Source organism: Neofelis nebulosa, chromosome 3 (genome assembly GCF_028018385.1).
Source record: "Neofelis nebulosa isolate mNeoNeb1 chromosome 3, mNeoNeb1.pri, whole genome shotgun sequence".
In the NCBI taxonomy this organism is placed as follows: Eukaryota; Metazoa; Chordata; class Mammalia; order Carnivora; family Felidae; genus Neofelis; species Neofelis nebulosa.
Genome location: NC_080784.1, coordinates 187,282,045 through 187,304,688, shown reverse-complemented (window position 1 = coordinate 187,304,688; position 22,644 = coordinate 187,282,045). Strand labels below are relative to the sequence as shown.

At 46.8% G+C, this 22,644-nt stretch overlaps 1 protein-coding gene across 2 annotated transcripts in view; it reads right to left on the bottom strand.

The window, feature by feature from the left end:
* The window catches only part of CCDC149 (coiled-coil domain containing 149), a 97,363-nt gene that overhangs the window by 30,439 nt on the left and 44,280 nt on the right, over positions 1–22,644 (bottom strand). For both annotated transcript variants that reach the window (XM_058722947.1, XM_058722948.1), the window contains exon 4: positions 14,078–14,185. In XM_058722947.1, coding sequence (XP_058578930.1) covers positions 14,078–14,185 — 108 coding nt within the window. The remainder of the gene's footprint in view (positions 1–14,077; positions 14,186–22,644) is intronic.

The following is a 22,644-nucleotide window of genomic DNA, read 5'->3' as shown; positions in this document are numbered from 1 at the left end:
AGGAACACAGTCCTGGGCATTTGAAGGTGAATGTCCTTTACAGCACTGCCACAGTGAGGAAAAAACTCTGGGTCAGAGATCAAAGATTAAAAAATGGTAACACAAGGTTAAGAAGGGTCTGGTGAGTCGGGCATACTCCCATGCTCTGAACACTGAGGCTACATCATCAAGGGCCTTAAGAATGCCCCCACTAATGACCCAGTAACCCTGCTTCTGAAAACCTGGGCGAACAGCAATCCCAGACATGCTTTAGGAAAAGAGAAAAAGTAGATGGCACTGTCCTTCACAGAAAGAGCTAAAAAATGAGAAACAGAGTCTAACAAGAGTGGAATGGCTAGCAATCAATCAATGGGCTAGTTTGCAGCTGTTTGACACAAGGGTGATGAACTGTGTAATAACGCAGAACATGCTTATGAGAGCATGCTAAGCGGGGAACCAAAAGCAGACGACTAACTTCCATTTGCAGTATAATTGAAATGACACTCAGAACCCAGGCACAAAAGAAAAAATGACCAAATACATCAACATTTTTAAATGTGCACGTTTAGGTAATGGTGAAGCTTGCATGGTCTCTGTTTGGATCTCTGTTTTCTAACTTTTCAGGTAAGCACACACAACTTTCATAACAGGCTTTTCTTTAAAAAATCCCTATAGATAAAATTCCAGTCTTCAAAATGTCTTTTTCCGAAGGGTCCCTGGAGAATCTAGAGCTGCCCCAGACTCTGGAACCTAGCTCTACGCACAGCCGCAAACCTTCTTGTAGAGCCGCGATGGGAACCGTGACCCCAGGATGATCCCACGGTGCCAGAACATCCCTTAAGTGCCTATCTCAGTGCCAAACAGGTTGCCATTCGAGTGAATTTTTCAAGTTATGGCACTTCTTCTGGATGCTTCGTCTAAAAAGGTTGTAAGCCTGACTCCCCCACCTCCTTGTAGGGTGTGAGTGGATGGGCTTCGTAGATGGATGAGATCCTGGAGACAGGTTTTCACAACCCAGCCATTAGGGTCTGCTTGGGGCATGCTCTTCCTTGTTCCAGCATGGATCTTAAGGGCTTCGCTGCTGGTAAAGAAATGGATTTTCACGTCTCTAAAGGATTTGGGGGCAGGTGAGAGGTAGAAAGTTAAAAGCCAAGGTAGAATATTAACAAGACTGAAACAAGATATACCAGCAGTGAATGATGAAAGTAATGATACCCAGAGAAAAGCAAAGAGCATTTTCTTTTTTGTTTTTAATGTTTATTTATTTTTCAGAGAGAGAACATAAGCAGGGGAGGGGCAGAGAGAGAGGGAGACAGAGAATCCAAAGCAGGCTCTGCACTGTCAGTGCAAAGCCCAGCATGGGGCTTCAACCCATGAACCATGAGATCATGACCTGAGCCGAAGTCGGACACTGAATCCACTGAGCCACCCAGGTGCCCCGCAAAGAGCATTTTCAGGTGACATCTATTTGGGGTCCTTATTTGAAAACCACTCAATTGAATGTGACAGACATTTATTGTGCACCTACTACGAGCCAAAGCATCACTGATACTGAGCAGACAATGTTCCAGGAAGTCTGCACACAGAGCTGGCGGAGGACGTATGGCACGTAGGTATCCAGATGGCTGTGCTTAATGGAACCCGCTTCCGGTTGATCCTCATTACTCGAGGATTCTGTATTTGTGAATTTGCCTACTGCCAATGTGTTTGTAATCTCAAAATCAACATGCATGGTGCTTTTGCATCATGGGCAGACATGTGCAGAGAAGTACAGAGGTGCAAAAAGTGTGAATCATCCAATAGGCGCATTCCCAGTTGAGGTAGAACAAGGCAATGGGTGTTGCCTTATTTCAGTTCTGGTACCGTGAATAAATACCCCTTTCGTGGTCTATTTAGTGCCATGACTGTTCATCCTTTCGTGTTTTTTGTTGGTGTTTTGCTACATAAAATACCTAGTGCTGAAGTGCTATCTAGTGTTCCTACACACCAGAAGGCTGTGAGGTGCCATACAGAGAATACGTGTGGGGCGTGAGTTACAGCACGACAGGCCCTGAGTTCAATGTCACAGAACCAACACTATAAATTAAATAAGGTGGCTTTAACCAGAATCACACATAAAGCAAAGTTATGTGTTAATTGATAAAAACGTTGTGGCCAGAGGCTCCAAGGAACCTGGTCTTGGGCTTTTCCTAGGAGAGATGGTTCAGTATTTGCTAATTCACTGTTCGTAGAGAATTTAGAGAGCAGAACTACAGCAAATAATGAGAATCGTCTGTATTAGGGGAAGCAGGAGTTTATGGCAGAACTGGTTAATTCAGCTGAAAGCTGACACGTGAAACCATTTTTTACATCACACAGCTTCTCGGTTCAGAACTTTCGGAACCCCAAGAGGGCATACAGAAAGACAAACAGCTAACCAAATGAGAAACATTTCTCGGAGCAAAGGGTCTAGGAGCAAGAGGGCTTGTGCCTTTTTTTGGCACGAGGCAACAGGCGGCCTTTGACCCGGCTTTGAACGGAGGGCACTTCTCTTGATCTGTGAAAAGCCAGACTGACAGCCTGAACTTTAAGTAATAAAACACTACGGTGGTTTTCCATTCGCAGTACGCTTCACTGAACACCTAATTTAGAATCACGCAATTATGTTTGCTTAATGCCAATTAATTATTAAACATGTTTATTGAGGTCTGACAGCCATATAAGAGAGTCATCTTTTATATGCCGGATGCCTGTTAAGCCTCAATAAATATGTTAACAATCATTTGGTGTTTAATATGCATACAATATTGTCTATTAAATTGCAGGGCTGGACTGGTTGAAACATTTGTTTTTTTTTTTTTAAAGTGAGGTCCAAACTGGTAATAGCTGGATCATTAGTTGGTCTGAAACTCAAGTGCAAGCAGCCCAAGTGCAAGTCAAGTCAAGTGCAAGTCAAGTCAAGTGCAAGGGGCCAAGGAGGGGGTTGCGACAGGGATGCCGAAGGCAGAGTTCACCCGCCTTCCAGGGCTCCAGCCTCGCAGGCTCTGGAGCCTGTCTTGGCTGGGGTCTGTGTCCTGGCTCCACAGTCTGCTAGCTGTGCAACCTTGGCACACGCCGGAACTTCCCTGGGCTGCAGTATCTTGCACTGAAACAACACAAGGGTAATGGTATAGCTTCCCTGGAGGGTTGCTGTAAGCATGCAGTGAGAAGGAATGGGGTTGCTTTAAGTGAACATTTCACTTAGGGGCTCAAGCATACGTCCTTGGCGAAAAGATGAGGGAAAGAAAAAAAAAAGAGGAGGAAGAGAGGATGAGAGAGAGAGAAAGTTTTTTAAGTTGGGTGACTACCCACTTCCTGCGTTCAATGCCCCGGACAGAGGGGTGTGGGGGCGTGGCTGGTAACACATTCAGGCACGATCGCATTGTTCATACGAATGCATCATGCCGTGTTCGGGAACATAAATGCCATGTGCCCTGAACTTGATGGACAATTTCAGGGACCATCGTGGGGGTGGTGGGGTGGGGGGGGGTGGGGGAGGACCTGTGGCTAGACACAAGTTTTTGCCGCTCACATGCTGACTTCAGAACGTAATCCTAAGAGAAGATGGGTTTCTCTGTGATCCTTAGCACAGCCCCCGGAACAACAGAAGTGTGCAAGAAGTGTTAGCTGCTATTACGATTATTGTTACGAGTGTCATCATTGTTGTCCTCCACGTAAGTTTCCCCCCACACTCGCCCGCTGGGGAAGTCCAATCTTTCCTTCAAGCTGGAGGAAGCAGGGCTCCAGGGCCAACCTTATCTGCAGACTGCAGGCGATGATGTTGATTTCCCACCTTGGAAATGGCTATTGCTACAACTGCTCCGGGCACTTAATTCCCCCAAACAGGGCGGGCAAAACTCCGCGGCCAGCCTCCGTGCGCCAGCCCCAGAAGTGGATCATTGCCCCGCGAGGCACTTGCCTGCCACCAATAGATGCACTCATTTGCTGATTTAGATGGAAATAAACGTTTATGAATGAATTACGGGTGTGAGTCGTCAGCTTATGGATGAGGAACGGCTGCAGCTGGGATGTGGCTGGGGGACGTGGCCACAAAACCATGCGGCTAAATGACTCTTGGGTGCCCTTCCCCCACCCTGCCCCCTGAGTCGCTTCCTCCGCCGAGGCCCCCTGCAAACTCTGGTCCTCCTTCCCCCAGTCGGAATGACTCACTCCTTTCCACCATCTCTTCTCAGGCTTCTGCCGTCATGGCCCGCCATATCCTCTCCTCACCTGGCTTCCACCTGCCCGAATCCGTTTTCCCCATGAGACAGGAAGAGGAAGCCAGAGGCAGGAGTGGCTGCTGTTCCCCGGGTGTCACCTGTTCAGACCCTGATGCTGCTATTGCCTGTCATGCGTCCTGGGAAAGTCACCCAGCCCTTGCTGGGCCCCAGGGGACATCCGTCCTTTCGGAAACGGGGATTGTCTTAGGGCATCCAGGCTGCTGTACCAGACTGCCATGCACTGGTGGCTTATAAGCAACAAACATTGATTTCTTGCGGTTCTAGAGACCACGAGTCCTAGATCAAGGTGGTGGCAGGCTTGGTGTCTGCTTCCTGGTTCCCAGAGGGCCATCTTCTTGCTGTGTCCTCACATGGTGGTGGCGAAGACAGAGCTGCTGGGGCCTCTTTCATAAGGACACTGATCCCAGGCATGAGGGCTCCACCCTCATGACCCAATAATGTTGCAAAGGCCCCACCTCCCAATACCATCCCGTTGGGGGTTAGAATCTCAACACATAAATTTAGGAGGGGGAGGGGACACAATATTCCACCCCTGACTCCTTAAAATTCACAGTCTTCTCACATACATAATACATTCATTCCATGTCAACAGCCCCCAAAGTCTTAACCCATTCTGGCATGAACTCTAAAGTCCAAAGCCTCACTGAAATAGCGTCTAAATCAGATACGGGTGAGACTCTAGGTATGATTTGACCTGAGGTAAACTCCTCCAGCTCTGAACCCATGAAACCAGACAAGCTATGTGCTTCCACCATACAAAGGAGGGACAGGCACAGGATAGACATTCCCATTCCAAAAAGGAGAACTAGGAAAGAAGAAAGAGGTGACAGGTCCCAGGTGACCTAACAGAGCAAACAATGTTAAACCTTAAGGCTCAAGGATAATCCTCTCTGGCTTGATGCTCTGCCTTTGGACTCACTGGGATGGCAATGTCACTTCTGTGACCCCATGACTTGGCAGGACAGCCCCACGGTGGCTCTCTGCTGGCCTTGCAGTTCTGGGAGGCCCCATCCTCTATAACCAGGTGTAGGCTGCTGTGACCTCCAGGCCCATGCACACCAGGCAGACTTGGTGACCTCAGATGTGCCTTCATGGTCATTCTTCCACTGTCATGAAAAATAGCACCTGGCTTCTGTCTGAGACAGTTGATCAGGACAAATCTCCTAATCAAATGGTCACCTGGCCACACGCTTGATGATTTTTTTTTTTTTTTTTTTTTTTTTTTTTTTTTTTTTTTTTGCAATACAGATAGCCTGAGGACTATCCATATCCTTAAGTTCTGGTTCCTTTTTGCTTAACAATTCCATCTTCAAATCATTTCTCTCTTCTTGTAATTTATAAGCAATCAGGAGGAACCAAGCCATGTCTCCAACACTTTGCTTAGAGATCTCCTCAGCTAAATACCAAATTTTATTGCTCGCAAGTTCTACCTTTCATAAAACAATGGATTCGAACACAGTTCAGCCAAGTTCTTGGCTACCTCATAACAAAGAAGGTCCTCCCTCCCCCCCCCCCCCCCCCCCCCCCCCCCAGTTTCCGATACATCATCCATGACCTTCACTGTCTACATTTCCACCGATATTCTGCTCAGGATTACTTCGGTATTCTCCAAGAAGATGTAGGCTTTCTCTGCAGCTCGCCTCTTTTCTTCCTGAGCCCTCACCAGAATCGCCCGTGATGGTCCATTCACAGCAACCTAGGCTTTATCTAATACGCAACTTTGAACTCTCCCAGCCCTACCGATTACACAGTTCCAAATTCACTTCCACATTTCTAGGTATTCGTTATAGCAACATCCTACTTCTTGGTACCAATTCCTGCCTTGGTCTGTTTGGGATGCTATAATAGGATGCCATCGTCTGGGTGGCTTCTGAACAACAGAAATGCATTTCTCATCGTTCTGGAGGCTAGGAAGTCCAAGCTCAAGGCTCTAGAGGATTTAGTTTCTGGCGGGAGCCTGCTTCCTCATTCACAGACAACCATCTTCTTGCTGTATCCACACGAGGCAGAAGAGGCAAAAGAGCTCTTTGGGGTCTATGTATATCAGCGTCTCCCAGTTAACCAGCACCCAACTTGAGCACCCAAAAACGTGCTAGAAGCTCTTCTTACCCATATCGTCAGTGGCTTTTCATTGCACTGGAATCCATGCCCAAGTTTTCAGCGGGGCTGATGAGGCACAACATGAGGACGTGAGCTGCTCCCATCTGCCTCCTGATTCCATCTCCAGCCGCTTGCGTTTTCTCTGTTCTCTGGCCTCGCCGGCTTCCTTTCAATGCCTCAGACACACAGGCTTGTGCCTGCCTCTGGGCCTTTGCACATCCTCTTGGTCTGTCCAGAACCCACTCCTTTCAACTCTTTCAGGTCTCAGATCAAAGGTCACTCCCCTCTGTGAAGTCTTCCATGGATACCACTGCTGGAGCCGTTCACCCCTACACGGCTCTCCTTCACACCACCCTGCCCCACTGTCTGTATGGTACTTACCAGAAATGATCTCGTCAGTCTCTTGCACCCTCCCTACCGTCAGCTCCACCCCAGCGGGAGCCTCCCTTATCACACGCAATGGAATACCCAGCACCCATAGCGGCATCTGGCTTAACCGTAGGGGTCCTTGAATACTTCTTAAACACAGGAAGCCTCTCGTTCCACGCTTGTCACAACTCCAGGAGACAGATACTGTCCTGTCCTCTACAGGAGAGATTCCCCTGCCACCCGAGGGAGGCTGACACAGGCCGTGAAGTCGAGGAGTCCATGCTCGGTTTCCTGGGCTCCAGTGCTCCCTCTCCGAAGGTCTTAGTCTCCTAAGACTTACAGCAAACACACATGCAGCTCTTCCCACACGCCAAGCCCCGGCCTAGGTGCTTACACACATGAACCCAGGTAATTCCAACAAGCACCCGGGGAGGTACTGTGACATCCCCATCTTCAGATAAGGTGAAGCGACCTGCCCACGTTGCCAACCTTGTAAATGGCAGGGCTGGGAGGTCGACCCTGGCTGGCAGTCTAGGGTTCTGGAGTTTATGCGGTGCTGGCTCTCTCCACGACGACTATGCCAGCCATTGCACAGCATTCCCCCGACGGAGCGAGTTCTGTGTTAACCGTTTGTATAACTTTTCATATGTGATTCTCCTAAGAGGTCCAATGGCCTCCCTGCCACGACTTTATCATCCCAAGCTTGTTCCTGCCTCGGGGTTCTGCACCTCGTCCCTCGGTTACCTGACCACCTCCCACCACACGCCCTGCAGCTTCAGGGCAAAGGGCACGTGAACAGATACGCCTTCCCCAACCACCCGATATAAACGGTGCTCCCCCCACCAACCCGTCTTTTCCCCGGGCTGCACTCCACAGTGCTCTGAGTAATTTTCTCCTGTAGCTCTAAAACACCCTCCGACATCTCATGCTGTGCTTCATCAAATATAAAACTCCATCAACGTTGAAGACCCACCATGACGTGTCTCGAAAAAGAATAAAAATCGGCAATCGTAACAACATGATACCAGTGACTGTAGGTCAGAGATGTTCAAATGTGAAAAACTCCATCTCCGGATCTGTGAAATACCAATTTATTTATTTATTTGGTTACTGTTCATCTCCCCTTGCTAGAGTGGAAGACCTGTGAAGGCAGGGACTCACTATTTCCTGCCCTATCCAGAGAGCACGTGGTTGGGTCCTCAATAACGACGTGGTGAAATGATTTGAACCGAACCATCCGCTGTACTGCAGACATCTCCACTGTACCGATGAGAATAACCGTGACACAGAGAAGTCAAGCGACTGGCCCAAGATCACACAGTCAAGAAGCCCCCGAATCACCTTCGGACAGTTCGGTACACATTGACCGTGGAGCCACAATCTTTATGGGGTCCCACCGAGCAGTTTTAAAGCTGCTTCAATTTCTTGGTAGTTTAGTGTAGTTTGGATACGGTGGGCTGTAAAATGAGATCGCTTTCAGAGCCTGCTCTCTACTAAAAAGTAACTACAAGCACATGGTCTATGGGATGGCTGTTCAAAACCACCGGTCTCATGGGCCACCCAAGCTACACGCTTAAATAAGGCAGCATGGACTCAAATACGTCTCTGAGACCAAATGTGTCTAATTCATCTGACAGCAAAACATTAGGGAATCCTGAACATTAGGGAATCAGCTGCTGGCTGAACTGAGTGTTGCCTCTAGTTCACAATCAAGATCCCAGTTAGAGCAGGATACGCTGGGGCTGAAGCAGGTGAGGGGCTCTTATCCTTCATTTTAATTCTTTGTAATTAATTTCTATAATGCCCCAAGGTAAGAGCTTTTCATTAGTGGGCTCTCTTCATTTGGGTTTCCTACAGACTAGGACATCTCTCTGCTCCTCTGAAGCATAAAGAGGAACTGTTTACAAAGAGCTCTCTGATTCCTCATCCTGGACCATTACAAACAGCCACAGCTGAGCACTCATTTGTTGTTATCTTTTTTTTTTTTGAAACAAAGTATACTTTAATTAGTCACCTGCATGCTCATTGGTCTGTCTTTATTGGCTCGTGGCTTTGACTTAATTGGTTTGCGCTCCGAATCCATCCACAAGTCCCACGTCAATAGAGGTATGTTCACAGAAGGGCTCCATCGTTTTATGGTGCCAACGCCAGATAAAACAGAGGTGCTTAAAGACCGTCAGCTGGTGTAACATAAAGCTCATTATTAAGGGCAAAACCTCGTGTCTATGCAATATGACAAACAGTTACGTTTAAAGTGGCCGGCGGGGGCCCAGGAAATGTGGACGTGGAACACTGCTGGGAGCAGATGTCCACCTGAACTTCCCTGCTTTTGAACACTTGCATTTTGTGACTATTCTTCTGCACCCAAGTGCCATAATCTGTAAAATGAAGAAAAATAAAAGCAAGTGGACAAGAAAACCAAGTGCTCAATGGGAACCTGAGTTCCTGTTCCTGGCACATTCTGTTAGGTGGTTACCCTGCAAGGGGCGCACAAAATGCAAGGAAGCTTCCAGAAGCTCTGTACCAAAGCAGTAATGCTTGGTGCTGGCAAAGTCTGGGGTGGCCACAAGGAGTGCTGAGTTTGGGGGATCCATCCTGCAGGTGCCACGCTCTTTACCACAGTTTCTGTCTCTATTGGGAGGCACATACCCAGTGCGCTGGAAACAGTTGATCAACAGAAAGGAAGACCTTGAGCTTCCTGGTGGCATACCCGCACAAAAAAACTGTAAGCCAATCTGGCCCCAGGTCATGCCAAAATACCAGCAACACTTAACCCTTTATGGAACACTTACTGGGTGCCACACACTTACAAACAGGTGCGCGCACGCACACACGTTAAATCTCATTGTCCTGCTTTCTTCCCAGCACTAACCACTGTCTGATGATCTTACGTATTTTATTTTCTTACCGTGTGTCTCCCCAACTAGAATATACGCTCTTTGAGAATGAGCACCTTGTCTTTCTTATTCCTGGATGTATCCACAGCTGCTAGAGCATTAAGCGGGGTGTAGCCATTCCCCAACCACGCACTGATGAATACCTGATAAAACCTAACAACAAATCTAGGAGAGGTGTGGTTACTCCCATTTTCCAGATGAGGCAACTGAGGCCAGGGGAGAAAGCCAACTTGCTCGCGCCCATAAAACAGTAACTGGTGGAGCCAGAATATAAACCTGGGGCCTCCTGATTTCCAAAGTTGGACCCCTTGGGCTGTGTTTCCTGACGCCACTTGACAGGGGCAAGGCTGCAGCTGGCCTTTCCAGGAGTGCCAATCTTTCCAACTCCCAGGTCAGTGCCTTCACTTCGGTGGCCTCCTGGTTTGTCATGGAAGTTGGCAAGGCACTATCAGCCCGGCTTCCTCCTTTAGAGAGCTGGTCTACCAGCTGACCTCTGGCTATCAGATCCAAATGCACTCTGCTAGTTTTCCTGACTGCCTCTTACCATTCCTTAAATTTCTCGGAGAACCCCTTCTTCCTCCCGGTCCCCTCTGCCTGAATCCACTCCTTTCTTAGTGGCCAGAAGATTCGGAGCAGGCAGACCTCTGAGGTAAGAAGGAAAGCTACGGCTCTCTCTCAGCGGGCTGCTTTTTGAGACTGGAGGCCCCAGCCTCATCCGGGTCTTTCCTCATCATTGGTCCTTATGCCTCACAGACTGACTCACTGAGAGCCCGGGGCAATCTACCACCCATGAAAAGCTTTTCCCAGGGTGATCTGTAAAAGTGTGAGTCCTTGCTTCCCCACGTGCCTCCTCTTTCCTCATTAACCTTTCAGAACTAGAATTATCAGGGAAATGGAGGGTGTCCACTAGGCTTCCCTTTTCACACCTCTCTTCAAGCTCGGATGAGGGGTTTGCATCCCTCCAGGAGCCCCGAGAAATTCTTGGGCACAGTTCAGAGAGATGGCAGGTGGTATTTGATCATGGGACCCCCCCCCACCCTATCACGGAAACCCCCACCCTCCCCACCCCATGGGAGGGCTAAGCTGCTTATAAGCCAGGGTGGCAACAAATCTTTCAAGAGGCTGTTTGAAAATGCTTTATGGCACATAGGGTTACAAGGCTCTAGCTGAACAAATGGAAAAATTAGTCTACCTTAAAATATCCAAGGCAAGTAATTTCCTATCACCTTGTTTCTTAAATGTACTTAACATCTAGAATCTGGGCTTCCCAAAATACGGATAAGGATCATCAGTTAAAATGGCAACTTGGAGATAAAAATCCTGTACTTCAACAGTTGCTCATAAAATGATGCCATCGGCCCTTCTGTTTGGAATGAGGGGGCGGGGGGAGGAGTCAGGAGCCCAACAACAGCAGTTATTGAGTGTTCTTGATTTTGACAGGCTTGAGCCAACCTCTGAGCAGGAATCTCACCCTGAGCCCACCATGGCTCAGCCTCAGACCCTCTGCTCTCTCCACAAGGGCTTCCCAAGGTCTCATACCTGGGGTTTGGTTTGCTTTTGCTTTTACTTGGATGAAGCGGTTTGCTTTTCTCCAAATTTCTAAACTATTCTCACCCCACAAATAGAGTTACTGATGACGACCAGGGCTTGTTTTCTCAGTCTGCATATTTTCTTGTATGCTTTTTCCTTTTCATCTCCCTTTTCCTCTTCCTTGAACGTTTTTGCTCTCCTTTTCATTCCCTTCATTCGTTTTATTCCTTCACTCATTCATTTATTCCACTCCATGTCTTCAATGAAGATTTATTAAATAATGTTCACGTATCAGGAACTAAGAGCGCCAATTCTTAGCAATACTGCAGTATACCACTCAGGAATTCAGCCTGCAAAGAGCTTACTCTTGGGGGTGAGGGTGCCACACAAGTGTAAGCAGAGGGGAAAGAGCAGAGCAGTGTGGGCCCCTAAGAGTTGAAGAAGGCTCCATTTGACCTAAGACTTAAACGATGAGCAGGAGTTTGTGAGCAGAGTAAAAGGGAAGAGAGTCCCAGACAGAGCAAGCAGCAGGTGCAAAGGCCCTGAGGCACAAGGCAGTATAGCTCAACAAAGGGGCTGAAATTAGTGCTGCAGAGCTGAAGCATGAGGTGACTAGTGGTGAGAGATGTGGCTGGAGAAATCAGTAGGGGCCAAATACTGGAGGGCCTAGCCCGCCATGGCAAGGAGGTTGGACTGGATTTGGAAGGCAATGGAAAGGTTGAAGCAGCTAGTGACATGATGAATTAGAAAAGAATAAATGAAGGGCTAACCATTCTACACCACACACCTAGGAACAGGGGCCTCTGAGTTTCCCAAGATGCCTGGTGTCATTATCGAATGAGTAATCTGGCTTTCATGTTGACAACTGGGGGTGGCGGTGGGGGTGGGGGGAGGGTGGCTATGATTCACGGGGATCTGAAACAAATCAGCCCTATAACTTTAGATGCAAATGAGAATAAATGGAACCTCTGGGGCTCACTGAAGCTGGTGTTTTTTTGAGGAGGAGAGGCTGGATACTGAGACAGGGGGTCTGCTGAACATTATGACATCTTTCCTGTACCTTTTGGCAGGCGAATTACTTCATAGGCCATGGATATGAGTCACTAGATTCCAAACCTTGAGCAAGAAAACAAAGTCTGATAAATGTGTCCAGCTACTGGAATAAAGACCCAGAGCGCAAACAAATCACGAAGTTCAGACTGTGCCAATGCAAAAGGAGGCCCGGACCTGTGCCTAGTGGTGCACATGCATGCACATCCCCAGGCTGAGTCCTGCACCTACTCACACGTGCATGCATACACAGTCACGTTCACACGCACCCTCTTTTCCCTTGAAATACCAGTTGCAAACATCGATCCCTTAAATACCACGTGTCTAAAAGGTGACAGAATTAAAAGTGACCAAAACAAGAAGCAGAAGGTATATTTAGCAAAGTTGGGGGGTGGGGGTAGCTAATGTAAGGGCAGGGGAAAGAAATAAAGTAAGAAAAAAAATCAATCAGGAAGGGCTATAAATCCAAAAATACCATCTTCAAAATGTTTTAGTATTCCGTGGATTTATTATGTCTCCAAAATTCCTGTAGTATCTTCATGGGTTTAAAGGAAACTGTTAAACACATCTCATTTTATTCTCTAGAAAACCCTGTCCTCCTGTTACCACTTGAGGAAGTGACTAAGAAGGTCTGGCCCTTAATTATGGACCAAACACCTAGGTTACAGAACTTAAATCCTTTTAGTGGTGAATGAAGCCATACCAGAGGCCGGATTAGCTTGTCCAGTGTTAATTAGAACCCTTCTTTAGGCATTCTCTCCCACCCCCAATTTCATGACCCAGAATAGTAAAGCCTAATTTTGCAAATACATATGTTAAATCCAAGAGGTTTCAAAAAACACTTAAAGGCAGGTTAAGTGGAGAAGACACTACAGAGGAAGACTTGCCACTTGGCCCTCAGACTGAGCCTCTCAAGCCAGCAGGAGCGTAAAACCCTCTCTGTTTTGTTATGAAGAAGTCTCTGGAAAACTCAAGACACTTCGTGCATTTTTTTTTTTTTTTTTTTTTTTTTTTATGAGCCAGCGTCTTTCAAAATGGTGCCTTCCAATAACCAACAGCTCCCAGAAACAGTGAATGCCTCCACCATTTGTCAAGGAAATTTGGTAACATTTAAGAGGCATTTCCCAAGAAAGGACCTCCTCCCTGCCATGCAGTTTTCTTGCGTGAAACTCCAGTGGCCATCTCTATCAGGAGAGCTGCTTTTGGCAAGGAGCCGAACATCAATCTATCGTGGCCAAACAGAAAATTATTTGGGGGGACAGAATTAAACTTTGATAGTTTCTCTTCCTTTCTCTCAATTGTACTTCTGTTCATAGCTTCAGCTGGGAGAGAGAGCGCACACATTCAGTTTGGAGTTTATGAGTTCATATTTTATAATTAACGTTGCCAACAGGGGAGTTTGATTAATACCACGCAGCGGATTTTGAGCAATGTTCCATACAAATTGCCAAATTTAGCAATAAAATAAATTGGTTATGTGAACATAATTAGTAGGATGACTGCTTAAAATTCAAAACTGAATGTGAATAATTCCAAATCATCTGAGCCACAAATCCATTATTTGTATAGAAGGGGGAAAGTATAGCGTTTGGGGTTTTATTTTGCCCTCAACTGCGATGTTATTCACCACCAAGCTGAACATAATGAAACTTCTATAATGGGTTGTGGCAATATTTTAGAGCAACCCAGAAGCACGCACATACGCGTGCGTGCACACACAAAGGCAATGTAATAAAGATAAGAAATGCTAAACTGTGAATTTTCATTGCAAATGTAAAAATCTATAACAAATTTTTCAGCAAATGCTGCATTACATTTTTCTGATGTGCTCTACATAAACCTCTAGTGCACAATTACACGGCAGAGCTTTTTCCCTTTAAATATTCACGGTACCTTATTGTCACCCTGGACTTCTGCAAGCCTTTGCTGAAGTTCTTTAATTTCTTCTCCCAGATGTGTATTTCGGTCCTGAGAATCTCTCAGTAGCTGTGCAAGATTAGCCTGGAAATATCAACATATTATGAAATACGTTCAGAAACACAGGAGTGGATAAAATGTGGGGCTCTGCGAGGCTCACTGAGGCTGGCGTCCAGGCCCAGCACAACCACACAAAGCCCATTAGAGTAAACGCATGCACGAATGTAGCAAGGGTGCAAATCACGCCTCTACAGCTGCATGGAGGCAAACGACGTTGGCCGTGAACCTCGGCGCGGGGCGTGCTCGGTCTCCAGGAGAGCTTCACAGACGAGCAACGGGGGGAGTCTGCCACATTCGACTTTTTAGAAAACAATTTTAAGAGCTCTGCACTAAAATCTTGCAATGGCCATAGAGGTCAGTTCTAAATGTTGAGCCAACGATACAGGAAAAGCTTTATTTCCTTGTTTAGGTAGTTTTCTTCCCCTTCAAAGAGAACTGGTTTAAAGAGCTTTTCTGTGCTACCTCAGGGTCTAGAATCTCGGTCACAAAATGAGGCAGCCAGAGAGGGGACGAGGGGTGAGCGACCACTTCCGGAATCGGGGTCCAGAGGCAATCCACCAGTCTCCTGGGCTGGTTTTCTCACCTCCTTATTCTCCTCTTCTAGTCCTGCAGTACCAGCATGAGGATGTGACCCCCTCCCTAGGATGTGTCTCCAGCTCAGACTCAAATCCCTCTGGCCCATGTGGATGGCTCTCCATTCACCAGCCTCCCGCTCTCAAGCCAGCTTCCCGTCACACCATCACTGCCTGCTTTCCCGGAGCACGTGAGCACCTCTTACCGGGCCCACCCCCCTTTCACGGGTGGCCCGAACCTGGAGATGCCGTCACGTGGCTGCTCGTCCTACAGCACGGTTTGTATTTTGCTGGGTGCAACTTGCTCTGATTCTCGCCTTGCTCATAGCTTCTTACCTAAGCTCAGCAAGGAGACCTCAGGCTATTTTGAACGAGAGATTTTGTTCTCCGCTTCCTCAGCATCCAGGGAGGGCTCGTGTTCCAGCAAATATTTTAAGTACTCACGATGAGTAAATGAATAAAGTAAGGAGGGAAAGAAGCAAGCAATGAGAACATGACTCCTGGAAAGGAATCACTCAGCAATAGTCGTACAGGGGCTTCTAAAGATTATCTAGAAGATTCCTTTCATATTATAGCTGATGAAACCCACATCCAGAGACATTAGGGGACTAGTACAACTGCAGTGGCCAAATCTCCAAAAAGCTCAGTGCTAATACTTTGGAGGGGCGTCTGGCTGGCTCAGTCAGTACATGCAACTTGATCTCAGGGTCGGGAGTTCAAGACCCACACTGGGTATGGAGCCTACTTAAAAAAGAAAGAAAGTGGGGTGGGGGAGAGAGAGACAGAGAGAAAAGGGAAAAGGGAAAAGGGAAAAGGGAAAAGGGAAAAGGGAAAGAAAGAAAGAAAGAAAGAAAGAAAGAAAGAAAGAAAGAAAGAAAGAAAGAAAGAAAGAAAGAAAGAAAGAAAGAAGGAAAGAAAGAAAGAGGAAGGAAGAAAGGAAGGAAGGAAGGTTGCTTTAAAAAAATGTTAATACTCTTGAGAATACTCAATTACATCACGTACTTTTATAAACAGGGAATGAAGGTGAGAGAATAGGAAGATTAAGCCCTGGCTTGGCTCACCCCTGACCCCGCACTCTAGCTCATCTCCCATGTCCCATCTGTTGGGGTATCAGGTTGTCTCTACCCTCAGGGTCTCCCCCACTCGAATTCAGCTCCCACCAAGTTTCCCTCCTCGCTGTTCCCCAAGCATATCAGGCATGCTCCCATCCCTGCACCGTTGCTCTGTACTCTCTGATGGGAATGCTCTCCCTCCAGGACACCTCTTGGTTCCCTCCCTCTCTCACCTTCTTCAGGCCTTTGTTCAAAAGCCACCTGGACCACTCGATCTAACAGTGCAACCTGCCTGCCTCCACCCTGATCTTCCAAGCCCCTTCTCCTACACTAATTTTTTCATTCATAGTCCATGCTACCTTTTAACACACCATGTAATTTAGTTCATGGATTGTTGCTGACTACTTATTTCCTGCCTCTTTCTCCCTACAAAAATAGAAGTTCCATGAAGGGCAGGGAACTTGGTCCTCTCGATGGATCTACCCCGAGCACGTAGTAGGTGCTCCACAAATATTTTCTAAATGAGAGACAATATGCTGAGTCTGGAGTTTGTGGTCTCAGCCTAGCGGGGAATTTGGAATAACAACAGTACGTACCAACACTGAAGCCAGTGCTAAGCACAGAGTCCTACGTGAAAACTGGACTCATCCCCACTGGCTGGATTTAACCAAGTCCGTGTGACTCAACAACGCGATCTAATTTTCAACCGCATGTGTGCAAAGTTCGTATTTTATACTAACTATATTCTGATTTCCCCAGCTCGCTGTTCTTACCAGGAAAATTAATTCCCATCTTACAGGTAAAAAAGCAAAAAGACAAGAGATACTACGGCCAACTGACTATTCTGGGAAATTTGTGGAAACCGGATGGATTAAGCTGAATCCCACCTTCTGCCACCTACTGGGCTGGGTGGCCGTGTGGGAATTCTTCAACCTCTAGGGTTTCCCTGTCTGTAAATGCGGCCAACCATACATGCTTCATGTGATCCCTAAGCTGAATAATGAACATAGGACACCTACCGCAGTGCTTGGTAAAGTAGGTGCTGGTTAAAGGGTGGTTAGCTCCCCTTGACTGTGCCTGTCCAATGGCTCCAACTCAACCGCTGGGCGGACAGCTGGGTAGACGTGGCCGAATGCATCCTTGGACACAACTGGCTCCTTTGCCATCCTGCCCCTTCACTGTTCCCTGTTCGTCCATTTACTTATACAGCAAGTATTTATTGAGCACCTAGCATGCATCACGCACTGTTTTGGACTCTGGGGATACAGCACCGAGCAGGAGCGACAAAACCCCTTGCCCTTGTAAACGTACATTTGAATAGATGATGTTAAATTAATTACATTATCTTGCAATAAAATACATAATGACCCAGGGGTTGCATGATGAGTGCTATGGAGAAAAATGAAGTAGGCAGACGGAACAGACTGTGTCTGGGGAAAGGGCCACATTTAAATCAAGACTAAAAGAGCAAAAAGATTAAGTGTGAGCCTTGTGGGTGGGAAGGGAAAAGTCTCAGATAGGGGGGAATGGCACTGGCTTCCCTCTCTCCCTCTCCCGTTACATCAAAGATCTCCATTAAAAAAAATTTTTTTTAATGTTTAGTTTTGAGAAAGACAAAGTGAGAGCGACTGGGGGAGGGACAGAGGGAGAGAGGGACACACAGAATCCGAAGCAGGCTCCAGGCTCTGAGCTGTCAGCACGGAGCCCGACGCCGGGCTCGAACTCACGAACCGTGAGATCATGACCTGAGCTGAAGTTGCATGCTTAAATCGACTGAGCCACCCAGGTGCCCCAAAGATTTCCATTTTGCTGGGCAGTTCAAGGCCGCAAGAGCAGGCTGACCCCAGGGTGAAGTGATGATTCAGTTGTTGCTTTTCTTTTCCCCGCCCCTCCCCTCCGGCCGCAGCTCTCCTTCCTTAGCGAAGCTATCCCCGAGGGGCCGCCCCCACCTCCCCTCCACGGAACCCCAGAACGTCTTCCAGACATTAGCTCAGCAAGCATGATCCCTCCGCCACAGGCAGGGGAGCCGCCCGAAGAGGGGCGGGGAAGTGGCGTCTCACACCCCCTCTGCAGGAGACACAGCAAAATTCACCTTCCCGGGACCTGCCTGCTCTTAGGCGGCGGAAGAGGTTCTCCGAGAGAAATGCTTGTAAGAGGACCGGTGGGGGAGATCAGGACGCCAACTGTTACCACGACGAACAGGTTGTAATGTATGGAATGGTTGAATCACCACTGTATATCCGAAACTAATGTCACAGTCCGTGTTAATTATACTGGCGTTAAAAGTTTTAAAAATTAAAATAAAAGTGCCAGTGGAAACTTAATAAAAGGCTACCCCCACCCCTCCATAAATAAATAAATAAATAAATAAATAAATAAATAAATAAATAAATAAATAAAACCCAAACAACAAAACAAACAAAAAAAAACCCCTTTCCTTTTTGGATCAACAGTGGCTTGAGAGTCCCCGGTAGTGGGCAGCCTGGTGTTCACTCGGAAGCCTGATGTAGCAGCTACACGGGTACAAGTCCATCTGTCAGTGGTGAACGGCCTGCTCTCAGCCTCCAACCTGACCCAGACCAGCACTTTTGTAAAGTACGATAATCCATTACCAGAAAAATGAACTTAAGAAGACGAAAGGATAAAACCCCAAGTGTTCGTTAGATTCAACGGACATAAAATCATGCTGTCAAATTGCCATGAGTTTCTGAACACTTCATCTCTGTGCTTATCCCGCCCCCTGGCATGGTCCCTGGGCCTCACTTTGGAAAGCACTGAGCTTAACAAGCTCTCCTTAGCACAGGGCAGGGACCCCGGACCCCCGTCAGAGGTTCCAGTGCCACATGAAGCAGAGGACAGGGCTGCTTTAGCAAATAGTGACTTGCAGAACCGGTGATGGGGCAGTTATTTGCTCTGTAGGCAGCCGAACAATCTACTAAAGCGAAGTCAGGCATTTCTATGGTAGCTGCAGAATTAGGAGCACACAGCCTCCAAGCTAGGTTTTTAAGTTTTAATTAATTTTTTTATTTTTGAGAGAGAGAGAGAGACAGAGAGAGAAAGCAGGGGAGAGGGGCAGAGGGAGAGGGGGAGGAAGGGAGAGAGACAGAGAGAGCGAGAGTGAGAGTGAGAAAGTCTCAGGCAATCTCTGTGCCCACCATGGAGCCTGACGCTGCTCAATCTCACAACCCTGGGATCTTGACCTGATCGGAAATCAAGAGTCGGAAGCTCAAGTGACTGAGCCACCCAGGCGCCCCCAAGCTAGGTTCTAGTAAATCTCCCCCAGCTTTGAAACTGACCTCTCTGGGAGGGCCAGGTGGGGGAGGCACCCTGCTTCAAAGCAGGGAGACTGTAATTTCACATTTCACAGGCTGAGTTTCCTGTCAACACATTTCTTTTTTCCTGTTCAGTCTGTTTAGTCCTTCTGCCTCTTCAACTCCAAAACAGTAACTTTGGGAACCAGAACATGACTGTTCTGATATGGTACCTAATCCCTTGCCGTATACCTTAAAGGGGGGTGGGCGAAATAAAGAGAGAAAAGAAAAGAAAGTAGTACATTTCATCAAAGCACTCAAAATAGAGGAGAAAAGTTCACACAATTCTTTTGACCAAAAATAACACCCATGACTCACACACACTCACTATAACAATCCATCAAGCTAACACGTGGCTCCTGCTTATAATTTATCAGCTATGCAGAGCATTCTGTCTCTGTGTTATTGAGAAGGACTCTGTGACCATCAGTTTGCAACAGCAGCACTATAGAAAGGAAATGTCAGAGAAAGCGTGGCAGACAGGCTAACACTGGGAAGGAAAACCAAACTGAGAAATTATTTCCTCTAAGTCTCTGGGGCAGGAGGTAGCTTAAACAGCAAAACATAAAAAGGTTTAAAGAGAAGCCTCTTTTAAATATTCAGATCTAGCCAGGGCCGATGTGAAAGGTTGACATTTTAGCTCTGATAATAGGGGAATGAATACAGTGGAATGTATCATAGGACCCATATATCGCAATCACTCTTTCTGGCTGGAAGTTCAGTAAAATTGTGATGGGGAAGAGAGGAGAGGGAGATTTGATGAGGACATAGCTGGAACATTCTGACACACCTTCATCAACGAACAATTCAACCCCCGATTATAAGCGATGTCTGCAGAAGCGTGCTTCCAAAGCCAATCCTTGGTGTGGGCACCATGGCGCTCATGGAAATTCTCTCTGCACAGAGGTGAGGGCCACAGATCCCGATAGTTATGTGAAGGCAAAGATCTGGAAGTTGAGAGAGCAGTGTGGATCTCATACCCCAACCTTTCCGCCTTTGGGGGCAGAAATTCTCACCAAGGCAGAGTCCCATGGGCAGGGGGCGTCATTTTTCCAGCTTTCTTCAAGTCCCACTGTATCCTAAGCTCTAGCTTAGCTTAGTGCCTCTGCTACTAGGTCTCAATTCCCCTCTACGTGCCATAAAATATGTCAGAAAAGTTTACATTCTAGATGCAATACAGTTTTTTTTTTTTAACTTACCAGAAGTGATGGGAGGGAGATTTTTTAAAAAGTAAATGATATATAACTTGGCAATGACAATTACTGTTAAGGACTCTTGCTTTCAATGATCAAGTGATCGACACTCATGCACAAGGAAGGTTTTCAGGATAGTAGTTGTAAGAAACAGCCCCGGATCTTTTATATGGGAGGAAAAAAAAGGATCCACTACATACCATTCTCCTTGACGTAAGAAAAGATGGATATGAAGGGGATCAGAATATGCCATTCCAAAATATTCCACTTTGCCATAAGGATATTTTGAGCTGAAGGCAATTGAGAGTCCACAGGTAGAGACAGTTTCCTTCTGTCCTCCCCATGTCTGCCTAAATGCAGGGCATAAATTTCCCTTTGTGAAGTGTTCCATCTTCTTCCATACCAGGAAGAAGCAAGAGACTCATCACCAGAGAGCAGCCCCTGACACCCATGAGTCTGCATAAACAAACCTTACTAAAATAACCCTTAGCTTCCATTAGTTTCCTCGTACATTTCCTAGTCACTTTCCCCCAGTTTATCATCCCTTGAAGCCCAGACGTCCTTTCTTTTATTAAAACGGTATATAAGCCCCGAGTCAACGACTTCTTTGAGTCTCACTTCATCTGTGAACTTTCCCATTCATATAAATATTCACAAAATTGTATACTTTGGTTCTTCTGTCTTTTGTCGATTAAATTTGCAGGCCCTTGTGTACCAAACCTAACAGGATAGAGGAAAAGCAACGCAAAATAAAGTGATAAAAAGCTTAAGGTTAACCTTCTAACCTTGCACTAGCCCAGACGCTGGGGAGAGCAAAAAAAGGGGAGGAGCCACATGTTTCCAAGGAAGTCCTTAAATGATTCAGATCAGCAACAAGGGGGCAGGGGCAACATTCCAGGAACAATCTCTCACACAATCCTCAATCTTGGTAATTTATTAGCTATATAGTGTTGCAGTAACCTAGCCATGGAAAAGTTAGTCTCCATCATAGTGTAGAAATGATGTATACCAAAAACTCTGAAAACTTTCTTCTCAGTTGGCTGACATATCAAAACGACAATTTAAAAGCGGGAGGGAAAAAAAAAATAAGTAAAAGTCAGAGAAGTAAAACCTTGACCTATGCACTTCCCGGAGAACAGTAAGGAAAAGAGGGTGAGTGGGAAAGAGACAGAGACCAGACTTAGAACAGGCTGCTCGACAAGGTGTTAAAAAGTCTGAGGCTCTGGACTCCTTACACCCACACCTTTGATAGGGGAAAGTGCTAGGTTAAACAAGAAAGTTAAAAAAAAAAAAAAGTTTGATGAAACATCAAGTATACTTGAGCGGTGTGATTGACAGCAAATTTAATGGCAATTTCTACTCTGCTGCTTTGGTCTATGGCGGCTCCTGTGTTAATAGTAACAGACTGAAGCTCGCTTTGCTGAGCAAGGAACCCCCTATTCATAGCAACTGCCAAGATGACAACCTCTGCTACAGTGACAGTTTTCTTATTTACAAAAAAAAAACAAAAACAAAACCAAAAACAAAAAAAAACCTACCCAGCCAAAGCTCACTCCATACATAGTTTTTGGCTGTGCAAGGGGCCCTCAGCAGCCTACTCCGACCTCATCATCTCAAAGCACACACTTGTGAAGGAACCCATTTCCAGGCCCACAGGCAAACACACTCTTCAATAGATCTGGGAGGCTGCTGTTACGATGAACGTTTGCTTCATCTTGGCCATTAGGATTCTGTGCCTGCCACTTAGTGTCCCCCGCCCCCCTTAGTAACTCTCAAGTTGTCTGGACTTGTCGAGCCTACATTTCCTCATCTGTAAACTGGGGGATGGGGGTGGGGTGCTCTCACCTTCCTCCCAAACCCCTTGCAAGGATTCACAGAACTGATAGCAAGATGCACTGGTGCTCAGAACAGAGTTGCTGTCACGGAGATGTGGGAGGGCTCCCACAGGCTGGGCCTGCACTTCTTCCCAGTGTCCCTGGTGGGACAGGAAAGTCGTGCTGTTCAAAGAGTCATGAAAAGAAACATCTCAAAGCACTCAAGATCTTTGAAGGAAGTTTTAGGTTCTGAGCATCAAACCAGGGCGCGTATACAAAGTTGCTCTGATTTGCAGTCACCGGGGAAGAAAAAAAGGTTGACCAAGAAGACTTTTCTACTGAAATAAAAGGCTCCCTCCCATCCCCCAAAGGGCCCCTGCATGCTCTGATTTCTCCAGAGTCAGCATTCTGGCACATGTCACCGTCTAAAGAAGCCATCAGTCTACAAGGGAAGAAAGCAGAGACTCCCCCTTAAGCCAGGAGGAATTATCTCCCGTGATGTGTCAGCTCAAAATCAAAACAGGGGAAAACAAAGATGCGT